General features: G+C 60.0%; 3 protein-coding genes across 4 annotated transcripts; 1 reads left to right on the top strand and 2 right to left on the bottom strand.

The window, feature by feature from the left end:
• Positions 1–244: 244 nt before the first annotated feature.
• HINT2 (histidine triad nucleotide binding protein 2) lies at positions 245–1,866 on the bottom strand. The gene is made up of 5 exons (XM_084224646.1): positions 1,792–1,866; positions 834–992; positions 643–747; positions 493–565; positions 245–388 (listed from the first exon to the last, which is right to left on the bottom strand). The coding sequence occupies exons 1-5, from the start codon at positions 1,843–1,845 to the stop codon at positions 297–299; spliced, it is 483 nt and encodes a 160-aa protein (XP_084080772.1). The 5' UTR covers positions 1,846–1,866; the 3' UTR covers positions 245–296.
• A 246-nt stretch (positions 1,867–2,112) lies between these two features.
• On the bottom strand, positions 2,113–6,545 carry TAF1C (TATA-box binding protein associated factor, RNA polymerase I subunit C). 2 transcript variants are annotated; one of them, XM_084224846.1, is made up of 14 exons: positions 6,361–6,545; positions 6,179–6,272; positions 5,926–6,032; positions 5,743–5,838; positions 5,595–5,665; positions 5,261–5,508; positions 5,076–5,186; positions 4,840–4,963; positions 4,658–4,729; positions 4,403–4,538; positions 4,180–4,308; positions 3,857–4,031; positions 3,590–3,727; positions 2,113–3,297 (listed from the first exon to the last, which is right to left on the bottom strand). In XM_084224846.1, the coding sequence occupies exons 1-14, from the start codon at positions 6,490–6,492 to the stop codon at positions 2,123–2,125; spliced, it is 2,808 nt and encodes a 935-aa protein (XP_084080972.1). In that variant the 5' UTR covers positions 6,493–6,545; the 3' UTR covers positions 2,113–2,122. The 2 variants fall into 2 exon arrangements, with proteins under 2 accessions (XP_084080972.1, XP_084080973.1); XM_084224847.1 differs by having other exon boundaries at positions 5,743–5,834; positions 5,957–6,032.
• Positions 6,546–10,625: 4,080 nt separating this feature from the next.
• Positions 10,626–18,604, top strand: TMEM8B (transmembrane protein 8B; the record flags this gene model as incomplete). The annotated part of the gene is made up of 13 exons (XM_084225659.1): positions 10,626–10,818; positions 12,412–12,601; positions 13,671–13,878; positions 14,008–14,141; positions 14,276–14,535; positions 14,786–15,141; positions 15,442–15,538; positions 15,741–15,864; positions 17,154–17,296; positions 17,479–17,657; positions 17,743–17,889; positions 17,964–18,080; positions 18,269–18,604. 13 exons carry the CDS (start codon positions 10,626–10,628, stop codon positions 18,602–18,604), a joined length of 2,484 nt encoding a protein of 827 aa, XP_084081785.1.
• Positions 18,605–27,564: the final 8,960 nt, after the last annotated feature.

The following is a 27,564-nucleotide window of genomic DNA, read 5'->3' as shown; positions in this document are numbered from 1 at the left end:
GCACCTTGGGGACAACCTTGTGGCACCCAGCCTGCTCTCCCAGCCTACCACCAAGATGAGTCTTTTGCCTGTGAGCAGCCCCACAAAACCCTTCTTCTTCAACTGTGGGGCTGGTACATGAGGAGCCCAGATCCTCTGCAAAAAGCAGGGTACCAAGTCTACTGCTCTGATAATGGAGGCCAGCCCTGCCCTGCTCAGGCCAGCCACCTCCACCCCCAAAAAAGCTACTCCGACGCAGAGCCACTGAAGTCACCACCAAGGAGATGCTTTATTGGGGAGCAAGTGGGTAGTGGGCATTAGCCAGGGGGCCAGCCCATCTGCCGCCCCCCCAGCACATGGAGGTGCAGGTGGTAGACAGACTGTGCGCCATGCTTCCCATCGTTGATTACTGTCAGGAGAGGTACAAGGGTCAGGCCACCCCCTTTGTCCCCAGCCCCCCACAACGACCAGTGAGGATCCTGCCCCACGGCACGGTAGGGGATACCAACTCACCAAGGCGGTAGCCATCAGCCAGCCCCTCTGCCTGTGCCGTGCGTGCCGCCACCACCATCAAGTGCCCCAGCAGCTGAAGGAGGGGGAAGTGGCAGGGTCAGCACTGTATGACCCCTGCCACCAATGTCCCAGGGACCTCTCTAGACTCACCTCAGTGTCCTGGGGACCCACACGGCTGATCCGGGGGATGGGGCGCTTGGGGATCACCAGGAAGTGCACGGGGGCTTGTGGGGCCACATCACGGAAGACAAGGCACTACCAGGGAGAGCAGGGTCAGCCCCACACCAGGGGGTTCTGCCCCCCTGCCCCAGTGGGGACATAGGTGCTGCTGTCCCAGCTACCTTGTCATCCTCATAGAGAATGGTGGCAGGGATGGTGCGGTCGATGATCTTGCTGAAGATGGTGGGCTGCCCTCCTGCCTCCTCGCCAGCCGCTGCTGCCTGCTGCGCCTTGCCCACCTCCCCGTCCTGCCTGCCGGGCGCTGACGCGTACCGCTGGGGCTGAGGGGCATACCTGGCTTACAGCCTGTGCCCGCGGGGACAAGGACACCGCCGTGGGGGTGGGTGGGGGCATGTGGGGGAACACGTGTGCAAGGTGATGGAGGGGAAGCACATCGTGGTAATGGTGGGAATCACGTGGGGAGATGCATGCACATGGGGCTGACATGGAGTGCAGGGTGGGATATGGTTAAGGGATACATGTGAGGGTGATGCAGGATACACCTGGGGGGATCAGACGAAAGCATGGGGTGATGGTGGATATGATGGGGGATGCATGTGGAAAGTGGTGGAATTCATACAGGGGTCCTGGGGGTGTCCACAGGGGTGATGGTGGGGTGCACACGGGAGTGATGCTTAGCTGTGACAGGGGGCACCACATGGGGCAACAGGGAGGTGCCCACGGGGGTAACACTCATAGGGGTAAGAGGGGCAGATGACCAGGGGACTGGTAGTGGACTGTGCTGACAGGGATGACAGGTGACTCTCCACAGCGTGGACAGCAGGCTGTGCTCACTAGGCTAACAGGGGACTGTCCACGGGCCTGACAGAGATTTGTGCCCACGGGGGCGCAGGCCGGGGTGGGAGTGGATACCCACGGGTGCTCCGAGGCCCCGGGCCGTGGCCTAGGGGTGCGCGGGCCGGCGCTCATGCCGGCCGCGGACTTTGCCCGAAGGCGGAAGTAATGGCGAGCATGGTGCGGACCCGTTCCGTTGCCCCTGTTACCCCGCACACCCCGGTGTGTCCCCCTTATCCCGGGGTCCCCCCATCCCCGCGTCTCCCCGCGTCCCCCCGCGCCCACCTGCGCCGGTCGCAGCGCGCACCGCACCAGCCCGCGCGCAAGCACCGCCGCCATGGCCGCCGCTCCCGCCCCCGTCACTTCACCCGCCCCACTCCACGCCCCCTTAAAGCGCCCGCCCGCCTGCCACCACGCCTGCCATGGGGGCAACCTTCGCTCTGGAGCATGCCGGCGGGGACCCTCCGACCGGGGAAGAAGGTCACTCCCATCCCGCGGGAGTTCCAACTCCGGGCGTTCCGCCCGACCTCCCCTGCCGCTAAGGGTGAGGCCAAACAATTGACCAAACAATTGAGGACCCCGGGAGGAAGGCTGTACCAGGCAGGTTTATTTACACTCAGAAGCCCATTCGAGGGCGCTTGCGGCGGGGCTGCGAGGCGGAGGACAGCTGGCTCTGTGAAGAAGGGAAGCACAGCTGGCTGGCCTGGCTGCCAGGGGGCTCTGGGGGCTCTGGGGGCCCATCGGCCCACACGGACAAGTAATCCCGCAGTGTTTTCCGCCTCTCCTTTGGGATGCCGCGGCAGCGCAGGCTCTGTGAAGACAGCAGAGCTTCATCGGGCGCTGGTGAGGGTGGGGGGCTACGAACTGGGGGGCTGCCTGCTGATGGTGAGCCCTCCTGGGAGAGAAGGGGTGGGCGGCCGGGGGAGAGCAGCGAGGGGCCCACATCACTCAGCTCAGACAGCTCAGACTGGTATGTGAGGGAGGAGGTGAAGCTGGCCGAAAGGCTGCGGCGGCCCTGGGCTCGCTTCTGCCGCCGCCGCCGCTCCCGCAGTGCCCGCTGTCTCTGAGCCACACTGAAGCTCGTCCTCTCCTCCCACCACTGGTCCCAGTCCCCAGCCCAAGCTGTTGTCAGACGGTTACTCAGGGCGTCCAGGCCCCCTGCCAGGTCCAGGGTCTGTGGCAGGGGAGGGGGCTGGAGGGCCAAAGGCTCCCAGCGCTGGATGCGGCCCCCATCCTGCATGGCTTGGCGCAGCCGCTGGTGCATCTGCTTCTGCAGGCTGCTGGGGCCTGCCCGCCCCTCCAGATCTCTGCGGGTGAAGAGGCGCCTCTGGCTGAGGCTGGGGGGCCAGGTGTGTTGGGGAGGCTCCCTCCAAGCCCTGGAAAGGGCCCTCAGCCAGCGGCGGTACCGCAGGGCTGCAGCTGGGCTGGGCACCACTGGGGAGGGCTGGGGGCTGTCACAGGGCTCCTGCAGTAGTTCAGCTTCCTCCAGAGCTGCTGGTGTGCCCATGTCCTCCTCCTCCTCCTCATGGATAATCACCTCCAGGTTGGGCAAGTAGAATGTTTGCTCTTCCTCCTCTTCTCCCACACTGCCCAAGCCATGTGGGCTGCTGGCTGGAGCGTCGAAGAGGGGGGAAGAGCCAGGGGCTGTTGTGGCCTCATCCCTCGATGGGGGTGCAGGGGGCTGTTCTGCTTTGTGGATCAGCCTCTGGCAGAAGACATCCCCAGCCTCAGAGAGCTGGAAAATCAACATGGACTTGTGTGGTCCATCCTCCTGCAGTGTGGCAGCCAGCCCTGCAGGAACAGGAAAGGCACTGTCACCAGGGTTCCAGTCCTAGGACTATTTCAGGGCCCTGGCCAGCAGTGGGGGCTGCCTCCACTCCTCAGTGGGCACCCTCACTGCTGGCTCCTGCCCTGCCTGTACATCTTTTGCTTTGTCATTAATCATTTCGGCAGCATTGTTCAAGACTTTGCTTTTGCTTTTTCAGCCACCCCACAGCGAGGCCACGACAAAGGCTACACTTCCACTGCATTCCACCTTCTCTCCCACCAGGACCTGCAGCCTTGGGCAGAGTGGGACACTCACCTGCTGCTGGGGCCGAGAGGCGCTGCTGGAGCAGGTGGTGGCGGTGTGGGAGCTGGGTGGGCAGGTGCTGCAGGCACCCTGCGATACTGTGCAGCTTCTGTGGAGTCCCTGCCAGCTGACAGGCCGATTGGCTGCCCCCTGAGAAAACACCCCAAAAACTGTCTGGTGAGCACAGATGCCAGAGCAGCAGCTGATCCCAGCAGCAAAGAGGCTAGGATGTGGGCACAGAGGAGCCCTGGCTCTGCAGCTTGGAGCTTGATGTCTTACCCCGGTATTGCAAAAGCAGCAGCTCCTGCGTGCGGGATGCACCAAGCAGCACCTTGTGGCTCCTCCCGGGTTTCCCTGGCATCAGGTGCGCAAAGAGTGGAGGAGCCTTCATCATGTGTGCCCACTTCAGAACAGGCACCAATGGCAATCGCTCGTCCAGCACATACATGGAGAACTAGGACAGAAGGTCTTGGCTCAGACAGGACACAGCCCAACATACCACAGCAACTCCCCTCAAATGGAAGATCCTCATGCCCCATAGGCACTGGGAGACACAGCTATGTGGCATGTCTTCCCCAGCTCCCAGCTGTGGTGGGACTCACCTGGGTGGTGACAAGGTACTGTGAGGGGTGAGCCCTGCCCAGGTACATGGGCAGCACCACACGCTCGCCCTGCTGGCAGCCAGCTTCCTCGCCCACCTTGAACAAGTCGAAGTGGCATCTCTTGGGGGCCTGCAGCAGTAGAACAGGGCACAGTCAGCACTTTGGGCCATGGAACCCTCTTCCCTGCCTGCCCCAAGCCCCATGCCCACTCTCCCAAGCTCACCCGGGCATCCAGGCACTGCAGGCCCGTGCGGTCAGCACAGCTGAGCACACGTGGGTGGGCAGTGAAGTCACTCCAGCGCCAGGGTGAATGGTCCCGAAAAAACATGGTCTGGGGGTCATGGCGCAGCTGCTGCAGCCTGTGGGGAGACAGTAGTATTGGCATGATGGAGGGCTATCCCAGTCACTTGGGCCTCCCACCCCCTGGGACTCCACTGTCTGCAAGAGTCCCTAGACAGTCCTGAGTGCCCTCTCTCACCCAGTCTCAACGCTCCAGAGGTAGACGGTCCCACTCTGGGTGCAGACAGACAGCTCCCCGGGAAGGTGAGGGCTGCAGGACAGGGGGCACAGCATCACCATGGGGCAACAGAACCCGCCACACACAGCAGGGCTGCACCAGCAGAGCTCCCTCCTCGCACAACCCCTTCCTCCTGCACCTACCTGACAGTGAGGCAGGAGGCAGGCATATCAGTGCGGATCACCTGCAGTGGGGTGGGAGCTGCCCCTGTCTTGCCCGGCACCTTCCAAACACCACAGTGATAGTCTGAGCGAACCCCAACAAAATCTGTCACAGGGAAGGAGGTGACATATGATCTGGCAGCATCCCAGGGGCCCCCTGTTGCCTCTCCTCCCTCCATTCTGTCTGCCTCAAGATGTGGATCCTGGGCATGGCTCACCTTGCCCATTCACACGGGCTGCAGCCACTTGCCGAATGCGCCCGCTGAGCTCAAACTGCGCTGGGGAGCCCCGGGTGTGGGGCAGCTCCTCCAGCACCACTTCCTGGAAATCTGAGGTGCTGACTAAGGGCAGTGCAACACAACCCCCACTTCCCGCCCCAGGAATACCCCATGGGGAAGGATACAGAGGTGGTTCATGGCCTGCCCTCCAGGGTGCACCAGGAGGCCCGCAGGTGTCTCCCCGTCTTCAGGGGGCAACCAGGCCAGTGCCCCTCCAGTGAGGCTGTCATCAAAGAGCAGGTTGGACCACTGCTGTGCCAGCTCCTCATGCAGGCAGTCTGCCAGCAGCCCCAGCGGCACCTCGAAGAGCCAGTCACGACAGAGGTGGGAGAACCAGCGCAGGCGGGAGGCCAAGTGCTGCCGGGGGCAGCCACTGAAGGGCATGGAGAGCATCAGGTGGAGGAACAGAGCAGGAGTCTCCCTAGACCTCTGCAGGGCAGGGGACAGAGGGACACTCACCGTCGGGCCTCCAGGCGGTTGATGTCCTCCACTAGGGCCGTCATCCGGATGGTGCTATTCCGGGCTGGTCTCTACAGGAGTAGGGGGCAGAGTTTGAGACTAGCAAGGGGAAGGGTGGGGAACAGCACTGTTATCCCTGGACAGTGACCTTCAGCTTGGCATTTCCCAGGTAGAAGTTCTTGTGCAGCAGACGCCCCAGGGAGCCAAAAGCATCTTCTGGGTGATCCACAAAGAAATGGCCTAGCTGTGTGGGAAAGGAAAGGGTCAGTGCATGCTAAGGTCACACACTACCCCCCAGGTCCTTGCCAGGATGCAATGCCTCAAATCCCACCTGCCTGGCGAAGTCCAGAGTAGCTCCAGACTTGCCTGCACGGAGCTTCCTGCACAGGCCGCTGCGGTACAGGATGTCCTGAGGAGCAGGCGAGGGGATCCAGCAGCCTGTGAGGAGAAGGCAGAGACGCTTGGCATCACACGAGCACAGAAACACCGCTCAGTACGGCGGGGCAGCGGCAGCGATAGAAGCGGAAGGCATGTTCCCCCCAGCCCCCGTGCAGCGAGCTCCCTCCCGCTCCCGCGGCTCTCACCCGCACTGGGCGGCAGCACCGGCACGGCCGCAGCGTCAGCGGCTTCCCACCTTTCGCCCGTCGCGCCGCGGCGGGGCACGAACGCCGGCTGCGCCTGTGGGGAGCGAAGGGGGAGAGTCAGAGCGTCCCCTGAGCGTCCTGCCGGTTCCCTCGGCCGGCCCGAACCCCCGGCAGGGTCTCACCTGGCGGCGGCCGGGGCCAGCCTCCAGCACCTGCCCGTGCTCGCCCCAGCCGGCGACCGGCGCGGGGCCACCCTCTTCCCGCGGCGGGCCGGCGGTGAAGTATGCGGGGAAGAGCGCGGCCGGGAACTCCATGGCCGCGGTACCGGACACAGCGGCAGCACGCGGCCACGCCGGCGCCCCCGCGACTGGTGGGCACGGCGCGGTCACCGCCAATGGCGTCACAGCCGCGCTGCTGCCGCTGGACACCAATCAGCGCCCGGGAACAGCGCGGGACGGAGCGCCGCCGGTGGCACAGCCACGCGGGGCCCTACCGCCCCCTAGCGGCCGGAGGGTAGAAGCGTACGGCCGGCGGGGGGAGAAGGACGGGATCTGGATGGGAACGGGAACGGGAACGGGAACGGGAACGGGAACGGGAACGGGAACGGGAACGGGAACGGGAACGGGAACGGGAACGGGAACGGGAACGGGAACGGGAAGGGAACGGGAACGGGAACGTGCGAAGAAAGCGGCGGGACCGGGATGGGAACGAGACGGGAACGGGAAGGGGAACGGGAAGCGATGGGAAAGGGATGGGAACAAGAACGGGAGGGGAAGTGGTGGGACCGGGATGAGAACGGGAACAGGAACGGGAACGGGAGGGGAAGCAGTGGGACCGAGATGGAAACGGAACGGGATGGGCAGGGGAAGCGGTGGAACTGGGACAGGACCGGGCACAGGGAACAGTGGGATAGGGCCGGACCAGGACCGGCCCTGGAGAATCATCAGGACAGGACCCCGCCGGGGCACGGGCAGGAGAATGGGCATTGTTTCCCTCTGCTCACCTCAAGAGCAGTGAAAGCCCCCTGTGAGTCCTGCCAAGGGCACACCTGGTTTTCCATGACTCCGGTTGTGTGGCCATGGGGCACCCCACACTCCAGTGGGGTGTGTGGGGTCATGGGACAGTCTCAAACATCTGGGGCTTGTAGAGTTGAAGTGCAGCTCCTGGCAGGCTGAGGATGTGCCAGTTCCCAGTCCCATCCTGCCCTTCCTTGCCCCTGCTTGACCTCAGTGAACCCATTCCCACCCCAGCTCTGTGCTCCTTCCTCCCCCAGGGTGGTTACTGGGTCCCCATGAGGGACCCACCTGGCCTCAGGCCCCCATGGAAACCCACACAGAGTTCAGGTTAGTCCCACGGGGCGCTGATGAAACCCTGGAGTTTTTGGAGAGTATCTGTAAGGGAGACAAGTTCCCCTGTCCATTTCCCAAGGAGAGCATGACCAGCTTTCTCCTCGATGGTCCTTGTACATCCCTGTGCCAGAGGCCACTGGCCCCAGAGCTGTGCCGATGTGGTCTGCACTGGAGAGGGAACCCCCAGCCATGCCTGGAGGGGGTCTGTGCTCTGGGAAGGGTTGCTGGGCAGTCGGGCTGGGACACCGTGGGATGGCTGCTCCTGCTGCAGCTCCCAGGGTGCCCTGTGGGGAGCACAGGATAGGAGAGGAACATTCCCATGAGTAGTAGCATTCCCTGCAGCCTCCATTATGGCCAAAGAGGATGGTGATGTCAGGGGAGTCTGGGGATGATGTCAGGGGAATTTGGAATTTGGGAAAGTGTGATGAGATCGTTTCCAGTCAAGTTGCCTTCATCCCTGCAGGCGGTGCCTAGACCACCTCTGAGGGACACCTCCTCCCTAAGATACATGTTACAATTTGCTTTAAGAAGGTGGTAGCCTCTGGTAGAAAACCACCTGACCCCCTTACACAGCCTCCTGGGACAGGTAGCCCTTACCACCTTCAGCTCCATAGGTAGCCCGCATTCCCTCCCATCCATTTCCCTGATTCCAGGGCATGCCAACAGCTCCAGGTCGCTCTCCATTGTATATTTCTGAGGCCAGGGCATATTCCTGTTCCCAGGCCCTTATCTCTATCCTCTAGACCTGCATCATTGCCCCCTGTCATTGTTTCTGTCCCAGCCCCATGTCCTTCTCCCCCAATCTATGTCCCTGCCTGCAGCCCCATGTTCCTGCCCCTCAGCCCCATTTCTCTGTTCCCAGCCTATTTCCTTGTCCCCAGCACCGTGTCCCTGTCCCAAGTCCTGTGACCCCATTCCTGGCCCATATCTCGGTTCTAGGGACATGTCCCTGCCCACAGCCCAGTGACCCCATTACTGGCCCGTATCTCAGTTCCAGCACCATGTTCCTGCCCTCAGCGCCTTGTTCCTGGCCTCAGCCCGTGTCCCTGCCCCAGACGGTGATTCTGTGCCCTGTGCCCCCGTTCCTGGCTCATATCTCCGTTCCAGCCCCATGTCCCTGTCCCCAGCACAGTGTCCCTGTCCCCAGCCCTGTGCCCCAATTCCCGGCCCATATCTCGCGTTCTAGCCCGGTGTCCCTTTCCCGCAGCCTCCCATGTCCATTCCCATGTAGCTGTCCCCCCGTGCCCCGGTCAGCGCCGGGTCCGTCCCGGGGGGAATGGGGGGGAGAATTGTCTCTCGGGGCAGGCGGGGCGTGGCGCGGGCGCCAGTGATTGACTTGACAAGGGGCCAATGGCTGCGCGGGAGGCTGTCCCAGTGGGCGGGGCGGGTGACGTCAGGGCCGCCGGTGCGCGGCGGGGCGGCCGGAGGCGCGCGCCCCACGGCAGCCGCGGCGGCGGCGGCGGCGATGGCCCGGCGGGGCGGCGGGGGCGGCGGGCAGCGCCTCCCGCTGCCGCTCCCGCTGCTGCTCCTGCCGCTCCTGCTCCTGCCGCCGCCCGCCGCCGGTGAGAGCCGCCGGGAGACCGGGGCGGGGGGCGCGGATGTGGGGCGGCGGGGCGAGCGCGGGACGGGGCGCGGGAGCGCACGTCGAGGGTGCCGGCGCGGCGGGGGCGAGGCGGTACCGCGGAGGACCCGTGTGCGGTGGGTGGGAGAGGCGGCGGAGCGGAGAGCGGGGCTCCGTGCGGCGGGACGCGGGGGATGAGCTCGGGATGGATGTGAGGTGCGGGAGCCGTGGGGTGTGGGGGGTGCGCGCAGTGGGGCGGGGGGCGGCTGTGGGCGGAACACGAGGCTGTGTGCGCCTGGGCAGGAGCTGTGGGGCGCGGGGGTGCGTGCGGCGGGACGCAGGGGATGAACTTGGGATGGGTGTGAGGTACGGGAGCCATGGGATGTGGGGTGTGCGCGCAGTGCGGGGGTGGGATTGGAGCGCGGGGATGTGTGCGGTGGGCAGGGATATGTAGGCACGGGGTACGGGGTCCGTGCGGCGGAGCACAGGACAGCGTGCCGTGGGGCAGCGGGATGAGCGTGTAGTGGGCATGAGGTAGACGAGCAATGGGATGTGGGGTGTGCACACAGTGGGGCGGGGGCCAGGTGGGAATGGAGCACGGGGGTGTGCGCGGTGGGCAGGAGGGCTGGAGGTGTGAGTCATGGGGCTCCGTGAGGAGCAGTGGGGCAGAGCGATGTGCTTGGGATGGGTGTGAAGTACACGAACAATGGGATGCGGGGTGTGCATGCAGTGGGGCAGGGAGTGGGTGAGATGCGGTGGGCAGAAGGGCTGCCGGTGTGGGTTTGGGGCGCCGTGTGGTGGGGGTGAGAAGATGCGCTTGGAATGCGTAGCTTGGGATGAGCTACATGAGCAATGGGATGTGAGGTTTGCATGCAGTGGGGCAGGGTGCGGGTGAGAATAGAGCCCAAGGGCACAGCTGTGGGGGGATGGCATCCTGGGATGTGGGGTGCACCTGTGATGGAACACGGTGAGTGTGGCACAAGGGATGGGGCCAGCATACAGTGGGGTTTGGGGCAGATATGCTGCAGAGTACAGAGGTGTCCCCAGTTGGGTGTGGGGTGTCATGGAACACAGGGTACACCTACACTGGGACATGAGGTGGGTGCGATGGGTGCAGAGATGTGTGTGCAGGGGGATGTTTGCATAATGGGCTACAGGGATGCCTGCGTAGAGGGTACTGGATGTCGGTGGAATGGGATGCATGGATGTGCGTGCAGTGGGGCAGGGTGTACCCATGCGATGGGGCGTGGAGACCGATGAGCGGTGGGGTGCAGAGTTGTAAGTGTGAGGAGGACGCAGGCAGTGCACAGGCAGTGGAACACCCTGGGACGGACGCGTGTGCGTGGGCAGTGAGTGGGCCCGGGGGGTTGCAGAGGCAGGGCAGAAGGCTTTGTGCGTGCAGGGGGCAGCGGAGATGGACAGCCTGCAGAAACAGGGGGGTGTGTCCAGCGGGGTGTCAGGATGTGCAGGGGATACATCAACGACAGTATGAGACCAGGAGCAGGCTGTGGGGCAGGGAGCTGGCTTAGTGACCGAGATGCAGAAGGATACTTGGAGGCTTCGACGGGGCATCCCCCGGGAAGGAGGGAAGCTGGCCGGGGGCTGCCGGTGCCGGGGTGCGGCGGTGTGGCGGCAGCGGGAGCTGTGCGCGGTGCTGACCGCCGGCCGCGGAGCTGTCCGCGGTGCTGACCGGCAGCTGCGACCTGAGGCTGTAGCAGTGGGGCTGCGGGGTTCAGGGGTCCTGCGGCTCAGGCCGCTTGCCGGCCTGAAGCAGAGGGGCCTTGGCTTTTCTCCTTCCATCCACTCCGCTTCCATGGATAGTAGTCCCGCTCCATCCTCCAGCACCTCTCCCGTGCTCTGGCTGCACTGCCATGCCACCTCAGACTGACCCTCTGCTTCAACCAGTTCCCTCACCTTGCCCTGGGTGAGGGAGCGTGGTGGGGGGGGGGTGTGCTCTGGGACTGGGTAGCTCCGGGTCCTTCCCCCAGTTCCCCTTCTGGAGTTGTTTTCAACACCCTCCCTGAGGTCCCCTGCCAGGTCACTGTCCCCACGTGCGGCTGTGGAGTGACCAGGTGGTTCCTGGTGGAGAAATTGGGATTGGATGCTCTTGCATTGAGGAGACAGGTGTTTCATGCCTGGCTTGTGCCGGCTGGGAGGGAAGGGGAGGGGGAGCTGCCTTTGTTCCAGACAAGGGAGCAGATGCATGTCAGTGTACAGCCTGCTGGGGCTGCACACACGCAGCACAAACACACGTGCATACAAGCACATGCGCACGCTCCCAGCCAAGAACATGTGGTGCAAAGCAGACCCTCTTCTCAGCTATCCCACTTCATGCTGGACAAGTCCTCCTGGGCACAGACCTGCTCCCAGCCCACCCTCTGCTGGCTTCCCCCTTTCCAGCAGCTTGTGAAGAGGGGTATCTCATTCTTGCTGTGCCTCTAGAGAAAAATGGATGGGTCTCCCAGGCTGGCACTGGTGTAGCGTGGTAATGGTAGGTGAAGTTATGGCTGCTGTCTCAAGTCCTTCTCTCCCTTGTGACAAAGAAGTGCCTGTCTCCCTGATGCTGGGGTTCCTGGAAACCCCTGAAAATCGACCTGTCAGGCAGTTGGTCAGGGGGAGGTGGCCCCCATCTGTGCCGTGGGCTTACGGGAAGTGTCTTTCAGACATAGGGCTGTGCAGAGGCACACACCCCCATGGGCGTGGGTTTGCAGGCCTCCACTCTGCCGTGCATGCAGACAGCACCCACGTGTGCATATGTGCACACATATGTGCACCGTTCCGCCTCCACAAACCATGGGAGAGCTGAGAGGCAGTGCAGGAAGTGCTCTGCTTGCTCCTTCTTCTTGTGGCTCGAGGATGAAACTCTGCACTTTATGATGGGCTCGGTGTTGAGCCTCCTCAGCAGGCAGATGAGGGGGAAGGTGTGTTCCTGTGGGAGCTTACCTGCTAGGGCATAGCTGAAGCTATGAAGAATGTCCCTTTACTATTACAGGTAAAATGCAGGGAGCAGAGCATGAGCAGCCAGGGCCATGGGCTCCTCAGGCTACTGGCCATCAGTGCCCCCAGCTTGGTGAACTGGACTTAAGGCTGTGCTGAACCAGGAATGATGCACTGTGCCAGGGCTGGGTGACACGGCTGGGGACCGCTGACATCAGCCCTGGGGATTCACTGAAATGGCACTGTCCCAGCCCCTCCTGCCTCCAGGCGGCTGGAAACTTGTGACATAATCAGAGCCTGGGTGGTGAACCTGCTCTGGGGGGGTGGTCCGCAACCCCCTCCCCAATCCTTTGCCCTACTGAGAGCCACTTGGGTGTCCTTTGCAGACGGGCTCTTTGTGACCGACTACTTCACCCGCACACCACGCAAGCTCAGCCCCTTCCGCTCCTTTGCCAGCATCGAGCTCTTCCACTTCCATATTCCCGAGGACACAGTCATCGCCGTCTGGAACCTCATCACCTTCAAGGAGCAAGGTGGCACCTTTGGGGATCAATGCCCAGACCGCAGCATCACCGTGTGAGTAAGCAGCCTAGCCTGCCTGTATCCTTCCTGCCTGCCTCTGCTGCTCCTGCCTTGATTTGCCCCACAGCTTGCCTGCTCTTGCCTTCTTCTTTCCTTGCACAAGCATGTGTACCTATAGAGTCAAAGAGTCATAGAACTGCAGAATCCTTTGGGTAGGAAAGGACATTAAAGATCATCCTGTTCCAACCTGCTACCATGGGACATGTTCCACTAGAGCAGGTTGCCAACTGAGTACCACGCAGCTGCTCGCTCATCCCCCTGCTGCTCCCCCAGTGGGGAGGAGAATCATGGAAAAAAAGTAAAACTCGTGGGTTGAGATAAAGACAGTTAACTAATCAAAATAAATATGCCAATATCACTAATTATAAAACAGCTACAAAAATAATAATAATAATAACAACAGTAACAAAAAGGAGAGACATAAATAAAACCCAAGAAAGATAAGTGATTCATCACACAGTTGCTCACCACATGCTGACTGATACCCAACCTGTCCCCCAGCAGTGATTGGTGGCTCCATGCCAACTCTCCCAAGTTTATACACTGGGCAGGAGGCTCTATATGGAGCAGAATGGTGTTCTGTATGGTATGGAATATTACTTTGGTCAGTTTGGGTCAGCTCTCCAGGCCATGCTCCCTTATAGCATCTTGTGCACCCGCTCTCTGGCGGCGCATGAGACGCTGAAAAGGGCTTTAGGGTAAGCGCTGCTGAGCAACAACTGAAACGTCAGTGTGTTTTCAACATTATTCTCATACTAAATCCAAAACACAGCGCTGTACCAGCCACTCAGAAGAAAATGAACCCTATCCCAGTCAAAACCCAGACAACATGTACGCTTTCTCCCCATGATTCATCTTCCCAGGACCAATGCAGGCTCCACTCTTCTGTGCATCTCATAGATGAACTGTTTTGCTTGAACACCCACTCAGGAAAGCTCAGTCTCCAGAAAGGTCCCAGCTTCCATGATGTCTTTAAGCATAGAAGAAGACACCCACATGTAGGACATACTGGCCCTGCCACGATGCCCAGCCTACACCCTGCTGACTGCTGTCTCTCCTGCAGGTATTTCCGCTCAGGGGCTCCCTCTGTCATTAACCCGCTGCACACGCACTTCCCCAGGGACACGGCGGTCCCTGGCTCCTTCGCACTGACCCTCACCTGGACCCTGCCCAACCGCACCACAGGCGTGTTCAATGTCACCAGCCCACTGCCCGGGGACTGGTTCCTGGCTGCCCACCTGCCCAAAGATGAGGGCAAGATCTCCGTTAAGGTGAAGGGCCTGGATGGGGGGGCATGGCTGTGGTCTGACTGCTCTGGGCTGACAGTGCCCAGGGCAGGTGTCCCAAGTGAGGGCAGTGCCCTGTGCCCCTTGCCCTGTGCTGACTCTCCTCTGCTGCAGGGGCTCTACGAGGAGTGCCAGTATCTCTTCCAGCCACAGCTCATCGTGCAGCGCCTGGTGAACATCGCTGTGCTGTACCCCGGTCATGTCACTGAGCAGAGCATGGCCCCCCACAACCGCTCCTGCCTCTACAAGTGAGTGTGAGAAGGTCACCTAAGGAGGGGGCATTCTCATGGTGGGGAGATTAGGGTGTCCCATCCCTCTGGCTTCCCTCCCCAGCCCTGTTAGTCCATAGTGATGGGCACAACCTGGCACTGCTGTCCCTCAGGGTCTTTGTGCCCAGCTACACATCGCGAGTGCTCGTGGAGGTGTTGCACTGCCGTAGCACTGAGGGCTGCCCACTCTGGCTGCGTGTACGTGCCAAGGCTCCCCCCCTGCACAACTCCACAACCCTGGACTGCCGGGAACACACTCCCTGCCAGCTGTCACAGGATCTGCCCTTCTGGCAGCACTGGTACTACGTGTTGGTGGAGAAACACCCTGGGGTGCCAGGCACTGTCTCCTTCCAGGTCACCGTGCAGCTCACAGGTGAGGGTGCATGGGGAGGTGTGGGTGGAGGCATGGTCTTGACTCTGCTTTGGTGTGGGGACTGAAGGATGCCCACAGGATCTGTCCACAGCTGGGCACGGGGTTATACCCACCTCTGCTGGGATGGGAATGCTGTGAGGTGTTGGGGCTGGGTTGCAAATGGAGATGAATGGCGGGCAAGAAGGGAAGGTGGGAACTAAGAGGGGGCTGGGGCTGTGTGGTGCCCAGGCTGATGGCTCTGTCCCTCCAGACTGTTCGCGACCCAGCCTGGCCCGGCCACCCTTCCTGCCCTCCAGCGCCTCCATGAACATGCCCCATTCCTTCGGATCGGCGGGTGGGCTGGCGCTGGGGGACAGCCCTCCGCCCACCAGCCCCAACGACACGAAGCACCCGGTCCCCATCCCTGTCACCTTGCACACCGAAGAGCGGTGCTGGCCCGTCCGGCCCACGCTGCGCAACGAGCTGGACACCTTCTCTGTCCACTTCTACATCTTCTTTGGGCCCAACGTGTCAGTGCCGCCTGACCGCCCCGCTGTCTTCGTCATCAACCTCCTGCCAGTGCTGGACAGTGGTGGGGTGCTCAACCTGGAGCTGCGGCTCAACGTGGTGAGGTGGCCATATACACCCTGAGTGGGACCAGGGTACCTTAGGATGGGGGGCAGGATGGGAGATGGGTGTTGTCAAGGCTGCAGCAGGGCAGAGAAGAGGATTTGGAGTCACAGACAGTGGTTGTGAAGTTTTTGGGTGATGGAGAATGGATTAGGGTGCTCCAAGGCTCAGGTTCGGGGTGTTCTTGGGTGAAGGACAGTGGGTTAGGGCACTGCTAGTTCGTGTGCTGTGATCCAAGTGCTGTCAGAGCAGGGGACATCCCTGGCACTGGTTTAAGGCCATCTCCTCTACCGTCAGAGCTCCCTGTGTGGTGAGAATGTGACAGTGTTTGGATGTCTAAACCATGGAGTCCCACTGACGTCTGGTGACAACACCTCGGTCACCTGTGAGACAGGTAGGCTGGGCTGTGCATGTCCATCCTGCCATGTCCATGGGGTCACAAGCCCTGTGTCTGGCAAGAGGCTGGGTGGGGGAAGGCTGCAGAGACCATGGGGGCATGTCGCCCTGGAGCCTGGCACAGGGTACTCTGTTCCAGCTCTGTCCAGGGCAGGGGGCTGCACCTTGCTCTGCTCACCCAGAGCTCTTCTGGCCCACAGAGTCTCTGGCAGGCTTCCTGCTCTCCGTTAATGCCACGGCCAGCCTCAGCCGCCTGCGGATCCCCTACCCTCAGACAGGCAGCTGGTACCTGAGCCTGCGCTCGCTCTGTGCCACGGAGCACGGGTAAGAGCCCCAGCACATCCCCCCTGTGCCCCGCGGGGGATGTCCTCACCGTGACCTGTGCCTGTGCGGTCTGTGGGTGCGCCCGTTCCCCGCGGCATATCTCCGCTCATTGTGTGCGCACGTGGCTTTGCGGGCCGTGTGTCACCGTGTGAGTGCTGCGTGGGCACGGATGGCTCCAGCTCGCGTCTGCCTGACCATCTGCGGGTCCCCGCGGCTCTTCCCTCTGTCTCGCGGTTAGGAAGTGCTTGTCAGCTCGCGAACGCCGGGCATCTGTCAGTGCCTCTCCGCCCCCGCGGGAGGGCCCATCTGTACCCGTGCCTGGGAAGGGACGGGGCTGTTGCTGGGAGGACAGGGCTCTGCTCTGCTAGTGAGGGGGCATCTCTGGTCAGGCTGGGGCTCTGCTCAGCATCTCCAGGGACTGCTGTGGCTCTGTTCCTGGTCTCTGTGTCTGCCTGGAGCCTTGTGGAAGAGTGAGGCTGTTGTGTGTGTATGTGTGTGCGTCTGTATGTGCAAGGATACACGACTGTGGATGGTGCTGAATGCATTGGGTGCATATGTGCAGCCAGCTCTGTGTGCATATTCTGGTTTGCACAAGCAGTCAGGGCTTTGCTGAAGCAGCCAGGGCTGTGTATGTTCTGCACACACACATGTGCAGATTAGGCTGTGTGAGGACATAGTCAGTGGAGAGTAGACACACATGCAGCTGGCACTGTGTGCATACCTGTGCATGTTGGGGTGCCTGTGTGTGTGCCCAGCCAGCAGCTGGTACATGCTGTTGGTCTGTGGAGCTGCCTGTTCTCCTGGTGTGCTGGAGCTGAGGAGGTGCTGGCAGTGCCCAGAGTCTTGTGCAGCGGCAGTCCAGGGCAGTGGGGGTGGTGTGCCTGCTCTGACTCCTCCTCTGTGTTTCTAATTCACGCTGAGTTGCCAGTCACAGTCAGTCCTTCCCTGATGGGTTCACACATGGCCATTGCAGGGCCGGGCATAGAGTTTGCACAGCAAAATCCAATGAAATAGGAACCAGATGAGTATGCTGCTAAAGGCAGAGGGGCTTTAAGCGTGGCCACGTTCCTCCTGCTCACTTAGGCTGGCACAAACAATTGAAGCACACAGGATCCTTGGGGACCAGCTCTCAGCTACCCGTGCAGCACCAAAGAATCTCATTCTTAAGCTTGCCCAGTCTCTGGGTCTCCCATAACCTGCCAAGTCTGGGTGAGACAGGTGGCTCTGGTAGAGGCAGGAGCTCTTTGAGGGCACAGGGTGAGGGCTGACCCCTTTCTCCCACCCCACAGGTTTGAGCCCTGCACCAACGTGACAGCTGAGGTATACCTGCGCGCCTACCTCTCACCCTGCATCAACGACTGCGGCATCTACGGCCAGTGCAAGCTGCTGCGCACCAACAACTACCTGTACGCTGCCTGCGAGTGCAAGGCTGGTGAGAGCTGAGCCCGGCACCCACGGACCCCTGCCTCCTTCCCCTTCCCCTTGGATACCACTTGTGTCCCAGTAGTCCATTCATGCCAGGTCTCTGCAGGGTGTTGGGAAAGGGGGTTCCCTGCTCACCCCCCCAGACCCTGTGAGGGCTGCAGTGGTGATGGCAGCTCTCCCTGGTCACAGGCTGGAACGGCTGGGGCTGCACGGACAACGCTGAGGCTTTCTCCTACGGCTTCCAACTCCTCTCCACGCTGCTGCTGTGCCTCAGCAATGTCATGTTTGTGCCTCCCGTGGCCATTGCTGTCCGCAGCCACTACCTCCTAGAAGCTGCTGTCTACATCTTCACCATGTTCTTCTCCACTGTGAGTGTGCGTGGGGCAGCTGAGGGGCAGGTGAAGGGCTGGGGCTGTGCAGGGCAGCTCTCACACCCTTTCCCTGCTACCCCAGTTTTACCATGCCTGTGACCAGCCTGGCATCGTGGTATTCTGCATCATGGAGTATGATGTGCTGCAGTTTTGTGACTTCTTGGGCTCTCTCATGTCTGTCTGGGTCACTGTCATCGCCATGGCCCGGCTCCAGCCCATAGTCAAGCAGGCAAGTGTGGGGAGGGAACATGCAGGGCGGGCATGGAAGAGATTTATCCTGATGAGTGCCCCACTGCCCCACAGGTGCTGTACCTGCTGGGGGCCATGCTCCTGTCCATGGCTCTGCAGATGGACCGTCACGGGCTCTGGAACCTTCTGGGGCCCAGCCTTTTCGCTTTGGGGATAATGGCCGTCGCCTGGGTAAGATGATGTCCCTTATGTCCCCATCCTGGCTACGCTCAGCATCCTGCCCCTGCCAGCACCTCCCCTCTGCTGCCCTCACCCTTCCCCATGAACCCCTCTCCCTGGCTCCTGAGGGGTGTGTCACCATGGCACAGAGGTCGTGCCGGTCCCAGGCTGGGTTCCAGCCTGTCCTTTTCCCACCACAGACGGCTCGCACCATCCGTCGCCGCCACTGCTACCCTCCGACCTGGAAGCGCTGGGCTTTCTACCTGTGCCCGGGAGCGCTGATCGCAGCGGCGGCCGTGCTGCTCTACGCCTTCGTGGAGACAGAGGAGAACTACTTCTACATCCACAGCATCTGGCACCTGCTCATTGCTGGCAGCGTTGGCTTTCTGCTGCCGCCCCGTGCCAAGCCCAGCCGGCGCCTGGGGCCCCTGCCCCGGCGCAAGGGATGTGGGTACCAGCTCTGTGTCAATGAGCAGGAGGAGCTGGGGCTCGTTGACCCAGCTGTGGCCTCCATCAACAGTATTTGTACCAGCTGATGGTGACGCCAGCTCAGACTCCTCTGTCGTGGACAGCAGCCCTGTGGGGCTTGGCACCCACTCTCTTTGCTGGCCACCCATCTCTGGGGGTGCCAGGACTCCTCTGGACAGGCACACAGTCACCTGTGCCAACCTGTTCTTCCAATTACAGCCTGATTGAACTTGTCTCCAGGGGTTGCTGTAGCTCAGTCTGGGGCAGAGCTGTGGGGTCTCAAGGCTGACCTAGGTCACATTCCTCTCTTTGCCAGGCCATGGAGTTGCCGAGGGGATATGGTTCGGTGTAGAGGGGAGGAATGGCAACAGTCTCAGCAATCAGCTCAGTCAGAGCTGCCACTTTGTGGTGGCTGCTCTAGAGCTGATGCAGCTCCAACAGAGCAAAGTGGCTGGCAGGAGGTTGGGAGCAGAGACTGTAGTGTTTTGGCTCCTGTCATGACAGGTTGCAAGGCTGGGATGTCTTTGTTGGGGCACTGTGCTCTCACAGGATGGCTGTCCAATGGGGCCTGGTACAGCAAAGCTGCTCCTGGCCCCACAGCACAGGAGCAGCTGTGCTGTACCAGGGCATCCAGGATCCTCTCCAAGCCTGCAGGACTGTGGTGAGCCCATAGCTGTGGGGGTAGTTGCCATTGGGTGCTGCTGCTGCCTGCCATGGCAATGCTGAGCTCTGAGAGGCCTCTGCCTTCAAAGGCCACATCCCCAGGAGCCCACAGCCTGTTAGTGTCACCCCACTGCCTGGGACAGCCTGCCTCAACACCCCACATGTCACTATCACCCAGACTAGTGACCCTGTGTCCCTGCTGTTGCCACCAGCGCTGTCTCTGCAGGGCACTGGGCTCCAGTGGGAGGGGAATTGCATGGGCTGCACTCTGTCACCCGGCTGGGACAGCCCTTTCTCAGCCTGCACCCTTTCTCAGCCCTTTCTCAGCCCTGCTCCTTGTCTGGCTTACGGTCAGACCTGTGGGCTCAGCACCTACTGCAGCCACTGGGGACCATGGTGTGGTGACAGACACTTGGGCTGTGTGTGTACCTCAAGGACAGGGGGGTTTCACTCTGCTTCAGCAGCTCAGAGGGTCCAGGGAGGATAGGGAAAGTTTCACTGACACTTCTCACCCCTCTGGGAACTTCCCCAATCTCCTGAGAATTTCTCAGCCCTGCAGGGGTCTTCATGGTGGAATCCTGAGGCAAAGCTCTGCATCCTACCAGCCACATCCTAGCTGAGCAGAGCCCACCCGCCAGCAGCCCCCCTCCCTGTACCCCTGGGGACAGAGCCCGGCACAGGGAGATTTACTGGATGCTTAACAGGATTAGCAACTGCAGGCAGGCAGGCAGCTATGTAATAGGATTGCAATCTAATTAAAACTGCTTCTTGGGAGCTGGGCCCCAGCTGGCCAGAGCAGGGTGGGCTTGGGGGTTTGTGGGGGCAGCTGGGGAGGACTGTGGGTATGGGATTGGCCGAGCAGGAGGAGGGATGAGCTGGTGATGACCATGGCAGTGCTGGTGAGTTCAGGGGTTTGCTGCCTCTGTCTCTGGGCCTTGGTGTGGGCTATGCCCATGGGGACCCAGCCTGGTGTAGAAGTGTGCTGGGCAGCCTGGGCAGGAGCCCCAGTCTTTGTACAAGGACTGGGGAACCTGCATCTGCCACTTTCCTTCCCCCCCTGAGCTCACCCTCCAGCCCTCTCTCTGCCATACAGAATGTCCTGTCTGGCCAGGTGACAGATAAAGGATTAATTTTTTAATTAAGTCCAATTGCACCCCACTGGCAGTAGCAGCCCCAAGAGGATGAGGAGCTCAGCTTTAGCTTTCACATCAGCAAGAGGGTGGAGTGGAGTGCACACTGGGCACAAGCTTGTCCTACACCAATGCACCCCAGTTTCATGGAGGCATCAGGGCTGCATGCAGCACCCTTACCCATCCCTCATCCCTTGTCTCACTGCTGCAGGGCTGAAGTGCAAACCTGCTGCTTGTCAAATTTGTGAAGACTCTACAATAACAGAGCCAGTGGTGGGATGAACTATCCCTGTGCAAGCAGCTGCCCCTGGCCTGCCCTGCATCATACACCATGGGGGTGACACATGTGGGACTGGACCCTTGAGGAGTCCTGGAAGAGGTGGGCAAGGACTTTAGCCAGGAGAGCTGCCCAGGGAAGCCTGGAGGATCCACATGCCAGCTCTGCTAGACTCTGCTTTTCTGGGCAGCTGGTGCAGCTCAGAGCTCCCTCTCCTTTTAATTAAACCAGCAACTGCATTTTTCATCTCAAGGACAGGCCACGCATCTGACCGCACTGCCCAGGAGGGAGCTCAGCCAAGCAGCACTGGAGGGAATCCAGGCACTCTTTGCCAGCCCAGCTCGTCCCTAGGGGCCCATGGGCTGCCTGCTGAGAGCTGGGAATCCCCATTCTCACCTCATCTCCCAGTCCCAGGGTGGGCGAAACCCATTCCCCTGCCTAGCTCAGGATGCACCTCAGTGCATTGCAAGTGCAGAACACACAGTACTGCTGGACAGGAAGGGGTTTTGCTCACTGCTCCAGGCACCAAGCACGGAGAAGCAGGTCTCTCCTGTGGGACACCCAGCACAAGGGGTGTGTGTGCCTCTCCCGCCTCTCCCTGGGACACACCATGAAGGACTCCAGCTCCCCTCAGTCACCTCCCTTTTGTTGCAAGGTCAAGAGCACCAGTGTGTCCATGCCTGTGGGTCTAGTGCACTTTTCTGTCACAGTTCCCCATAGCCTCCAGCCCCTGCCCCATAAGGATGCACTTGGGGTGAAGGCTGGATTCTTCCACCTTCCCTCCATGCTCAGAGAGTTGGGGTCTCTGTAAGTCCCACCCTCCCAGTGTAAACAGCTTTCCCGATGTTCCATCCCTGCCTCTGCCAGGCACAGCAACCACATAACCATGGCAACAGTATCCCTATAACAGCCAGGTACATCTGACATCCCCATGGCAACCAACTCTCGGAACAGCCGATGAAGAGCTTTGCTTCCTCAGTGCTGGAGAGGGATGGGGGGGATTCGAGCCATACCAGGTCAGGTGATGGCAGGGACCTGGGGACAGACACAGCTGGGTAGAGTTTTTGACTCGTGTGTGTGGCTGCATAAATCTCTACAGCCTCTGTCCTGACAGGTAGGGTGCAGTGGACACAGGGGATGCATAAGAAGGCGGCAGCCCCGGGAGCAGTATCACCCTGATTGCTGCATCCCTGCTCCATCCTGCCTGGGCTGTCAGCGCCATTGGGCCAGCGTTCCCTGCTCCAACACAAGTTTCTTGGAAATGTGCATCTCAAACACCGGTATTGTGCTGCCTGCCACAACCTCCTCCCACCCCAGACCCCACTAAAGAGGTGCTCCGCCTGTTGCCCTCACTCTGCCCTCCTCGGGGGCTGCTGGACCCTCCCACCACTGCCCGCCCAATGACTCCTGTCCAAGCTCACCCAGCAGCCCTGACGCAGTCTGTCGTTGCAGATGGCAATTGCATGCCATGCAACTTTAATGTGTCAGGCCTGAATTATTGAGCCCTGCAGCAGACTGCGTGCACGCAGGCAGCACCCAGCATCCCTCCTCCTCTCCCTGCCCACGTGTGCCTGACCAGGAAGCAGCGGGTGGGGGCTGGTGAGAGATCCAAGGTTTTGGGGTCTGTCTGGATGCACAAGGGTGCTGTGCCCCTTGCTAACCACCGTGGCTGGGAGGTGTGAATGGAAGGGCGGCTGGACGTGTCACCAGGTTGGTCACCTGGGGTTGGTGAGTCCCCAGGCAGGTCCAGGGAGGGACGTATAACCCTGCTGTCCCCGCCTCAGCATTTTCTCCCTGCATCCTCATGAAACCCTGGGTCAAGAGGCACAGATCTCCTAGAGCTGCCCTGGGAGTCCTCAGCCCTCCTGCTCACTGTGCTGCCAGATCCAGGGAGGCAAAGCCTTTCCACCCCAGTCAATGTAAATCCCATGGTGGATACAGACAGAGCTTGCTCCCTGGCTGGACATGGTTGTCACTGTGCTACTCTGGGGATGATGAAGGGCTCAGAGAATGCCCTGGCTGCTCTCTTATTTTTGCAGTTTGCCTGAAGCACCCTGCAGCCACTCGATGATTTTCTCATCAGAGTAGCAAGGCTTGACTGCCCTCCCCACACAGACCCATCCATCACCCATGGCTGGCACCACCGTGCAGCTCACAGGCACTGGACCTGCCTGCCCTACTCGGTCCCTGGCTGTCCCTCAGCCCTGTAGGCAGTGCCTGCACCATGGGCAGCCTGAGGGAGCAGCTCTGTCCATGCAAAGGGACCCTGTTTTCCCTGGGGCAACCTAGGGTGAGCCTGCTTGCTCACCCCTCCTTCTCCCCAGTGCCCTAGCTCCAGGTCTCATCCTCCCTGCTGCCATCCCCACCCTTCAGGGGGAGATCAGGGACCCCTCAAAGCTTCAGCCCCAGTCTGCTGCATGCTGGGTGAAGAGCAGCTGGGAGCCAGGCACTCACGGGTGGGAGATAGCTACATTTGGAGAAAGCCCAGCTCCAGTGCCATGGGGCAGCTCCCTAGGGCCCTGTTCCTGGGAAACACCCTGCCATAGGTACCGTCCCACAGAACTGAGACAGAGCTGAGCATGACAAAGTCAGCCCAGAGCAGGGACAAGGGGGTATCAGGGGGACCCAGGGCACCAAGAGCCAGCACTGTCCCAGCAGCACATCATGTCACAACACCTGAAGAAGTGAGGAAACACAAGGGTGGCGTGGCATACCCAGTTTGGCATGAGGGTAGGGGTGCGTAGGCATGAGGGGAGAGGAGGGACAAAAGGCTTGGCTGTACCCACAGGGACCAGAGCATTGCAGGGGGAATGTGTCAAGGGACAAACAGCAGCTGCCATGGTCACGTGGCTGGAAGGGAGCAGCAGACAGGAAAGGGGGACACTGAGACATAGGAAATCGGGAAAATGTGCTGGTGATGCAAAGCATCACGATTTTCTGCTGCTGCTAATTGAGTTTCTTGGAGAGGTTGGTGGGGAAACCTGTGGGGAGGCTGGACTCAGGACTTTATCCTGGCAATTTAGAAGAGGGTTGTCGAAGACCTGCTCTGTTGAGCGGAAAAACCACTTGAGTCGTGCTTAACTTCATCAAGGGAACTGCATAGAAATCAGGGAGCTTGCTAAGAGAAATTAATAGAGCGGCCAGGGGGGAAGACTGCCTGCAGACAGCATGAGAACTGCTCAGATCCGCATGCTGGAGACTTCCAGTAAATGAACACGTCCTTTAACAAGATTTGCAAGGCCAGCATGGCCAAGGAGCGGAGTGAGTAAATGGGTGGGAAAGGTCATTCCTCAAGGAAGGGAGCTGTGCCAAAATGAAGAGCACATGAAAGGGGGGGAAGGTTATATGAAAAACCAGAGCAAAACAACCCACAGGGAGCCTTTGAGGAAGATCTTGGCAACAGTTTAAAATTGCAAATAATTCTGCAGTGCTAAATTTGCTAAATTGTTGCCATAGCAATGAGAGTTTGGGGATGTCTGGGGTGCATCAGAGTGCTGCAGCTTCGATTTACCCCTTTTGGATGAATCTTGGGGTAGGATCTGGGAGTCCTGCAAGCTATTTCTGTTAGGACAAGGAAGCCTAGTGTTTCTATCCCTGAAGCAGACATCTACGGCCCACAGAGGGGTGATGCTGGAAGAGCAGCCTTGGCACATCCTGGCTGGTGAGCAGAGGAAGGGCTGGGATTGCAAGGACAAAGTCTACGAGTACAAAATGCAGCTGCACTTGCTGTCAACTGGTAGGAAATTAAGGCAGTTGCTCTTGTGAGAAATCAGCCTTGCACCAACAGAAATCAAGCTGTTACACCAAATGCAATCCTGGATAAATTTATCTTAAGAAGCAAGCCTGCAGAGGAAGATAAAATCATGTTAGCAGAGGCTGAGAACACTGTCCATAGGACGAAAAGCCACTGTTCCCTTTATGGCTTGCAGATTAAAGTTTCCCCTTAAAAATCATTTCCCCCCACTCAAACACTACCACTAAGATTTCCCTTGAGCCCCAAGTGCTAGGCAATATGTTGTTATGTGTGAGCAGAGCTCTCAATGGAGCCTGCATTAAAGAAATCATATTGAAGCTTCCTGTTGGACCGTGAGAGGTGCCTACAATGAGAGGAATATTACAGATTATTCTTACTTTACATAAATATGCTTCATCACCTCCACAGCTAAAACACAAGGCTCTGCATTTTGAAGAGGAATGTTTTTGGCTAAAATTAAATGGGCTTGGAACAAGTGCAATCCAGAGGCTCCTGGCTCAGCAAGGAGGGAGGTAAGTCCCTGAGGGCTCCGTGTGCCAAGTCCTCCTGAGAAGCTTTGCCCCAGGGCTTGCCTGCAGTCAGCAAATCTCCCGCCAGCACAACTACAAATCCCAGATGAGCCCACGAGGATTGTTGTTCTAATTAACTAATGAAGTAGTCTCCTGTTGGGAAAATGGATAATCTGAGCTGGAGGCTTCCTCCCTGTTGTGGGGGAGGACCTGGAGCAACACCCACCTCCTCTCAAGGGACCTCATAAATGTCTGTACACCCCGAGGTTGTACGTGCTACAGGGAGGTGCCAAGTGCTGCCAGGCACAGCATCTCCCTGCACCCTGCCTTCAACCTGCCTTCAAAAATCTGTCTGACCCTGTCCTCTGTCTGGCAGGTCCAAAGGCAGCTTGGCTGCTCTTATCCCTGAGTTTTCACTTTGGTCTCATAGTTTTCAGGCAAATCACAAGAGAAAAAATAACATTTGAGGAGGGGGAAGTCTGTGCAGGATCTCCCTGAGCTGCAGCCATGCACAGCACAGGAGGATCCACTTCAAAGGGAGGAGCCACTTCATTAAAAAAGAGAACTGGGGCTTTTGATATCAAGATAAACATCCTGATACACATCAAAGCAGCTTCCTCTCCCTGTCCTTAGACACCCTCTCCTGCTTCATTTGAGTTCTGGATTTTGGAATTATACCTCTGCCTAATCCATGCTGTGCTGCATCTCATCTGGATGGCTGTTTGGTGGGGGAGATTCTGGGCGCTGCTTTCTGGTGTGTGAGACCTTCAGGTCATGTCCATGAGCCTAAACACTCTGTCATTGCCTTCTGAAGAACTAAGAGCTGCTGGTGAAAGTGATTCCATTTCCATTTAAAAACATCATGTTTTTAAAATAAAATGCAGTAGAGAAGGGGCCAAAGGCCAGCTGGGTTGCCTGAGAACCCAGTGGCATCCAACCCTCCAGACACCCCTCCCTGAGTGGCTGCAGGCCCATCCGTGGCAGCAGGCTGGGCACCCAGCAGCCTGGGAGAGAGCACTGAGGTGTGAACACTGACCACTGGCACAGGGAGAGGCGTGAGCAAGATGTGCACAGGGTGCTGGTAGGAGTCACACCCACCATGCCAAACCTCTCCTTCAATATTTGGAGATTATGAGAAGGATTTCTTAAGGCTCAAGAGCCTTGTCCTGCTCCTAATGCCAATACCTCGTGCTTTTGCTGTGGCCAGGGGCTTTATCAGGGTGGCCATTGGAGCTGGGCTGCTGGGTGAGCTGTGGCCAGCAGTTCTGTGCACCCCTCACCAGGTCACCCCAGACCCTGGGGCACTCTTTGGGACAGGAAAGAGAAGTGGCTGATGCAGTGGGGAAGACACAGGACTGAGCATTCAACTATTAGCAGACAACTACAGACACAGCCCAACGCTGCTCTCAGGGCAGTCATTTGGGTCACACTAGCTGTACCCCAGGATTTGGAGATGGGACTGGGCTCAAGTGGGCACAGAGCATCACCTCCAGATTACAGTGTGCTGGCTGGGAGCGAGGTACAAGGGCAAAGAGCTTGCTGCCACTGGCAGTTAACAGCTTTATTATTTCAATTTTTCTAGACATTAAACATAGGCTCTGGACATGAGGCAGGCCATGCAGGAAGGATAGGATCAGGAGAGTGGTACAGCTTTGACTTTCTCCAGAATGGGTTAAAAACACGGAAAAATCCTTCCCCCAAGCCACCGCTACCCCAGGGATCCATTCGAGCTGCCCTGACAGTTGGCTGTTTTGTTTCAGCTGTCCTGTTGCAAGTTGTTGTATGCGACAGAGGCAGAAGGAGTCGTATGCCCAGGCTGCCTAGAGCAGCATCCTCCAGGCCCCATGGCCACTAAACAGCAACACTGAAATCCCGCTGAGACATGCTGGTGCTTTCACTTGTATTTCTAGCCTGGAGAAGATCTTGCATGCTCCAGAAGAAGCATACCCTTTTCTCCCTGTGTTCCTCCAGCTGTCACTCCAGCCCTCAAGTGCAGACACATTGCATGTGCCTGGAGGGGGAGGGTCTCACCAGGCAGGGCTTGTCTATCCCAGACCCTTCCACACCGGCATGCCCTTGTGCCAGCCCGATAGGCTGGCTGGAACGGCCGCCTGCACTGCACCGCAGCACTGGGGGCTCGCTGGGAAGAGACTGGGGCCCAGCCCTGCCCCACCACTCTCCGGCACCGCCCTGAGCCCCAGCTGGAGGGGAGCAGCGGGCACGGGAAGCCTGGGGCATGGGGTGCTTTGCAGGCAGAGGCTGGAGCACAGGGTGCCGAGAGTGCCCCAGCCTGGTCCCGGCAGGAGAGCCCCGCCTGGCCAGCAGCCCGCAGGAGGCGGGCAGTGAGCCCACAGGAGGCGGTGGGGCAGCCCCTTGGCATGGGTACACCATGCGGGCGGCGATGCCCCAGCCCCGGCGGGTCGGGCCGGGCTCCGGACCCTCCCGCAGGAGCCCCGGGGCTGCCCCGCCCTGCCCCGCCCCGCCCCGCCCCGCCCCGCCCGACCGGGAATGCCCCGCCCATGACGTCATGAAGCCACGCCCCGCCCCGTCACGGCCTCTGCGATTGGGTGGCATGCCGGCCAGGGCACGCCCACCCTCTCCTTTCTGAGTTTCTGTTGGCCGCTGAGCTGTCACTCCAGTCAGGCCACGCCCCGCACGGGCAGGCGGGGAGCTGACGCCCAGAGACGGCGATCCG

This window comes from Fringilla coelebs (assembly GCF_963513975.1).
Source record: "Fringilla coelebs genome assembly, chromosome: Z".
In the NCBI taxonomy this organism is placed as follows: Eukaryota; Metazoa; Chordata; class Aves; order Passeriformes; family Fringillidae; genus Fringilla; species Fringilla coelebs.
Note: the sequence above shows the minus strand (reverse complement) of the source record. Positions and strands in the feature narration are given on the sequence as shown.

Excerpts from the sequence above, each read along its gene's own strand:
- HINT2 (XM_084224646.1), bottom strand. The coding sequence starts at position 1,845 with ATGGCGGCGGTGCTTGCGCGCGGGCTGGTGCGGTGCGCGCTGCGACCG. Across the intron at positions 993-1,791 it reads GCGCGCTGCGACCGGCGCAG|CCCCAGCGGTACGCGTCAGC; the intron begins GTGGGCGCGGGG and ends TATGCCCCTCAG. Across the intron at positions 748-833 it reads TTCTCTATGAGGATGACAAG|TGCCTTGTCTTCCGTGATGT; the intron begins GTAGCTGGGACA and ends TCTCCCTGGTAG.
- TAF1C (XM_084224846.1), bottom strand. The coding sequence starts at position 6,492 with ATGGAGTTCCCGGCCGCGCTCTTCCCCGCATACTTCACCGCCGGCCCG. Across the intron at positions 6,033-6,178 it reads GGTGCTGCCGCCCAGTGCGG|GCTGCTGGATCCCCTCGCCT; the intron begins GTGAGAGCCGCG and ends TTCTCCTCACAG. Across the intron at positions 4,539-4,657 it reads CTCTGGAGCGTTGAGACTGG|GCTGCAGCAGCTGCGCCATG; the intron begins GTGAGAGAGGGC and ends GTCTCCCCACAG.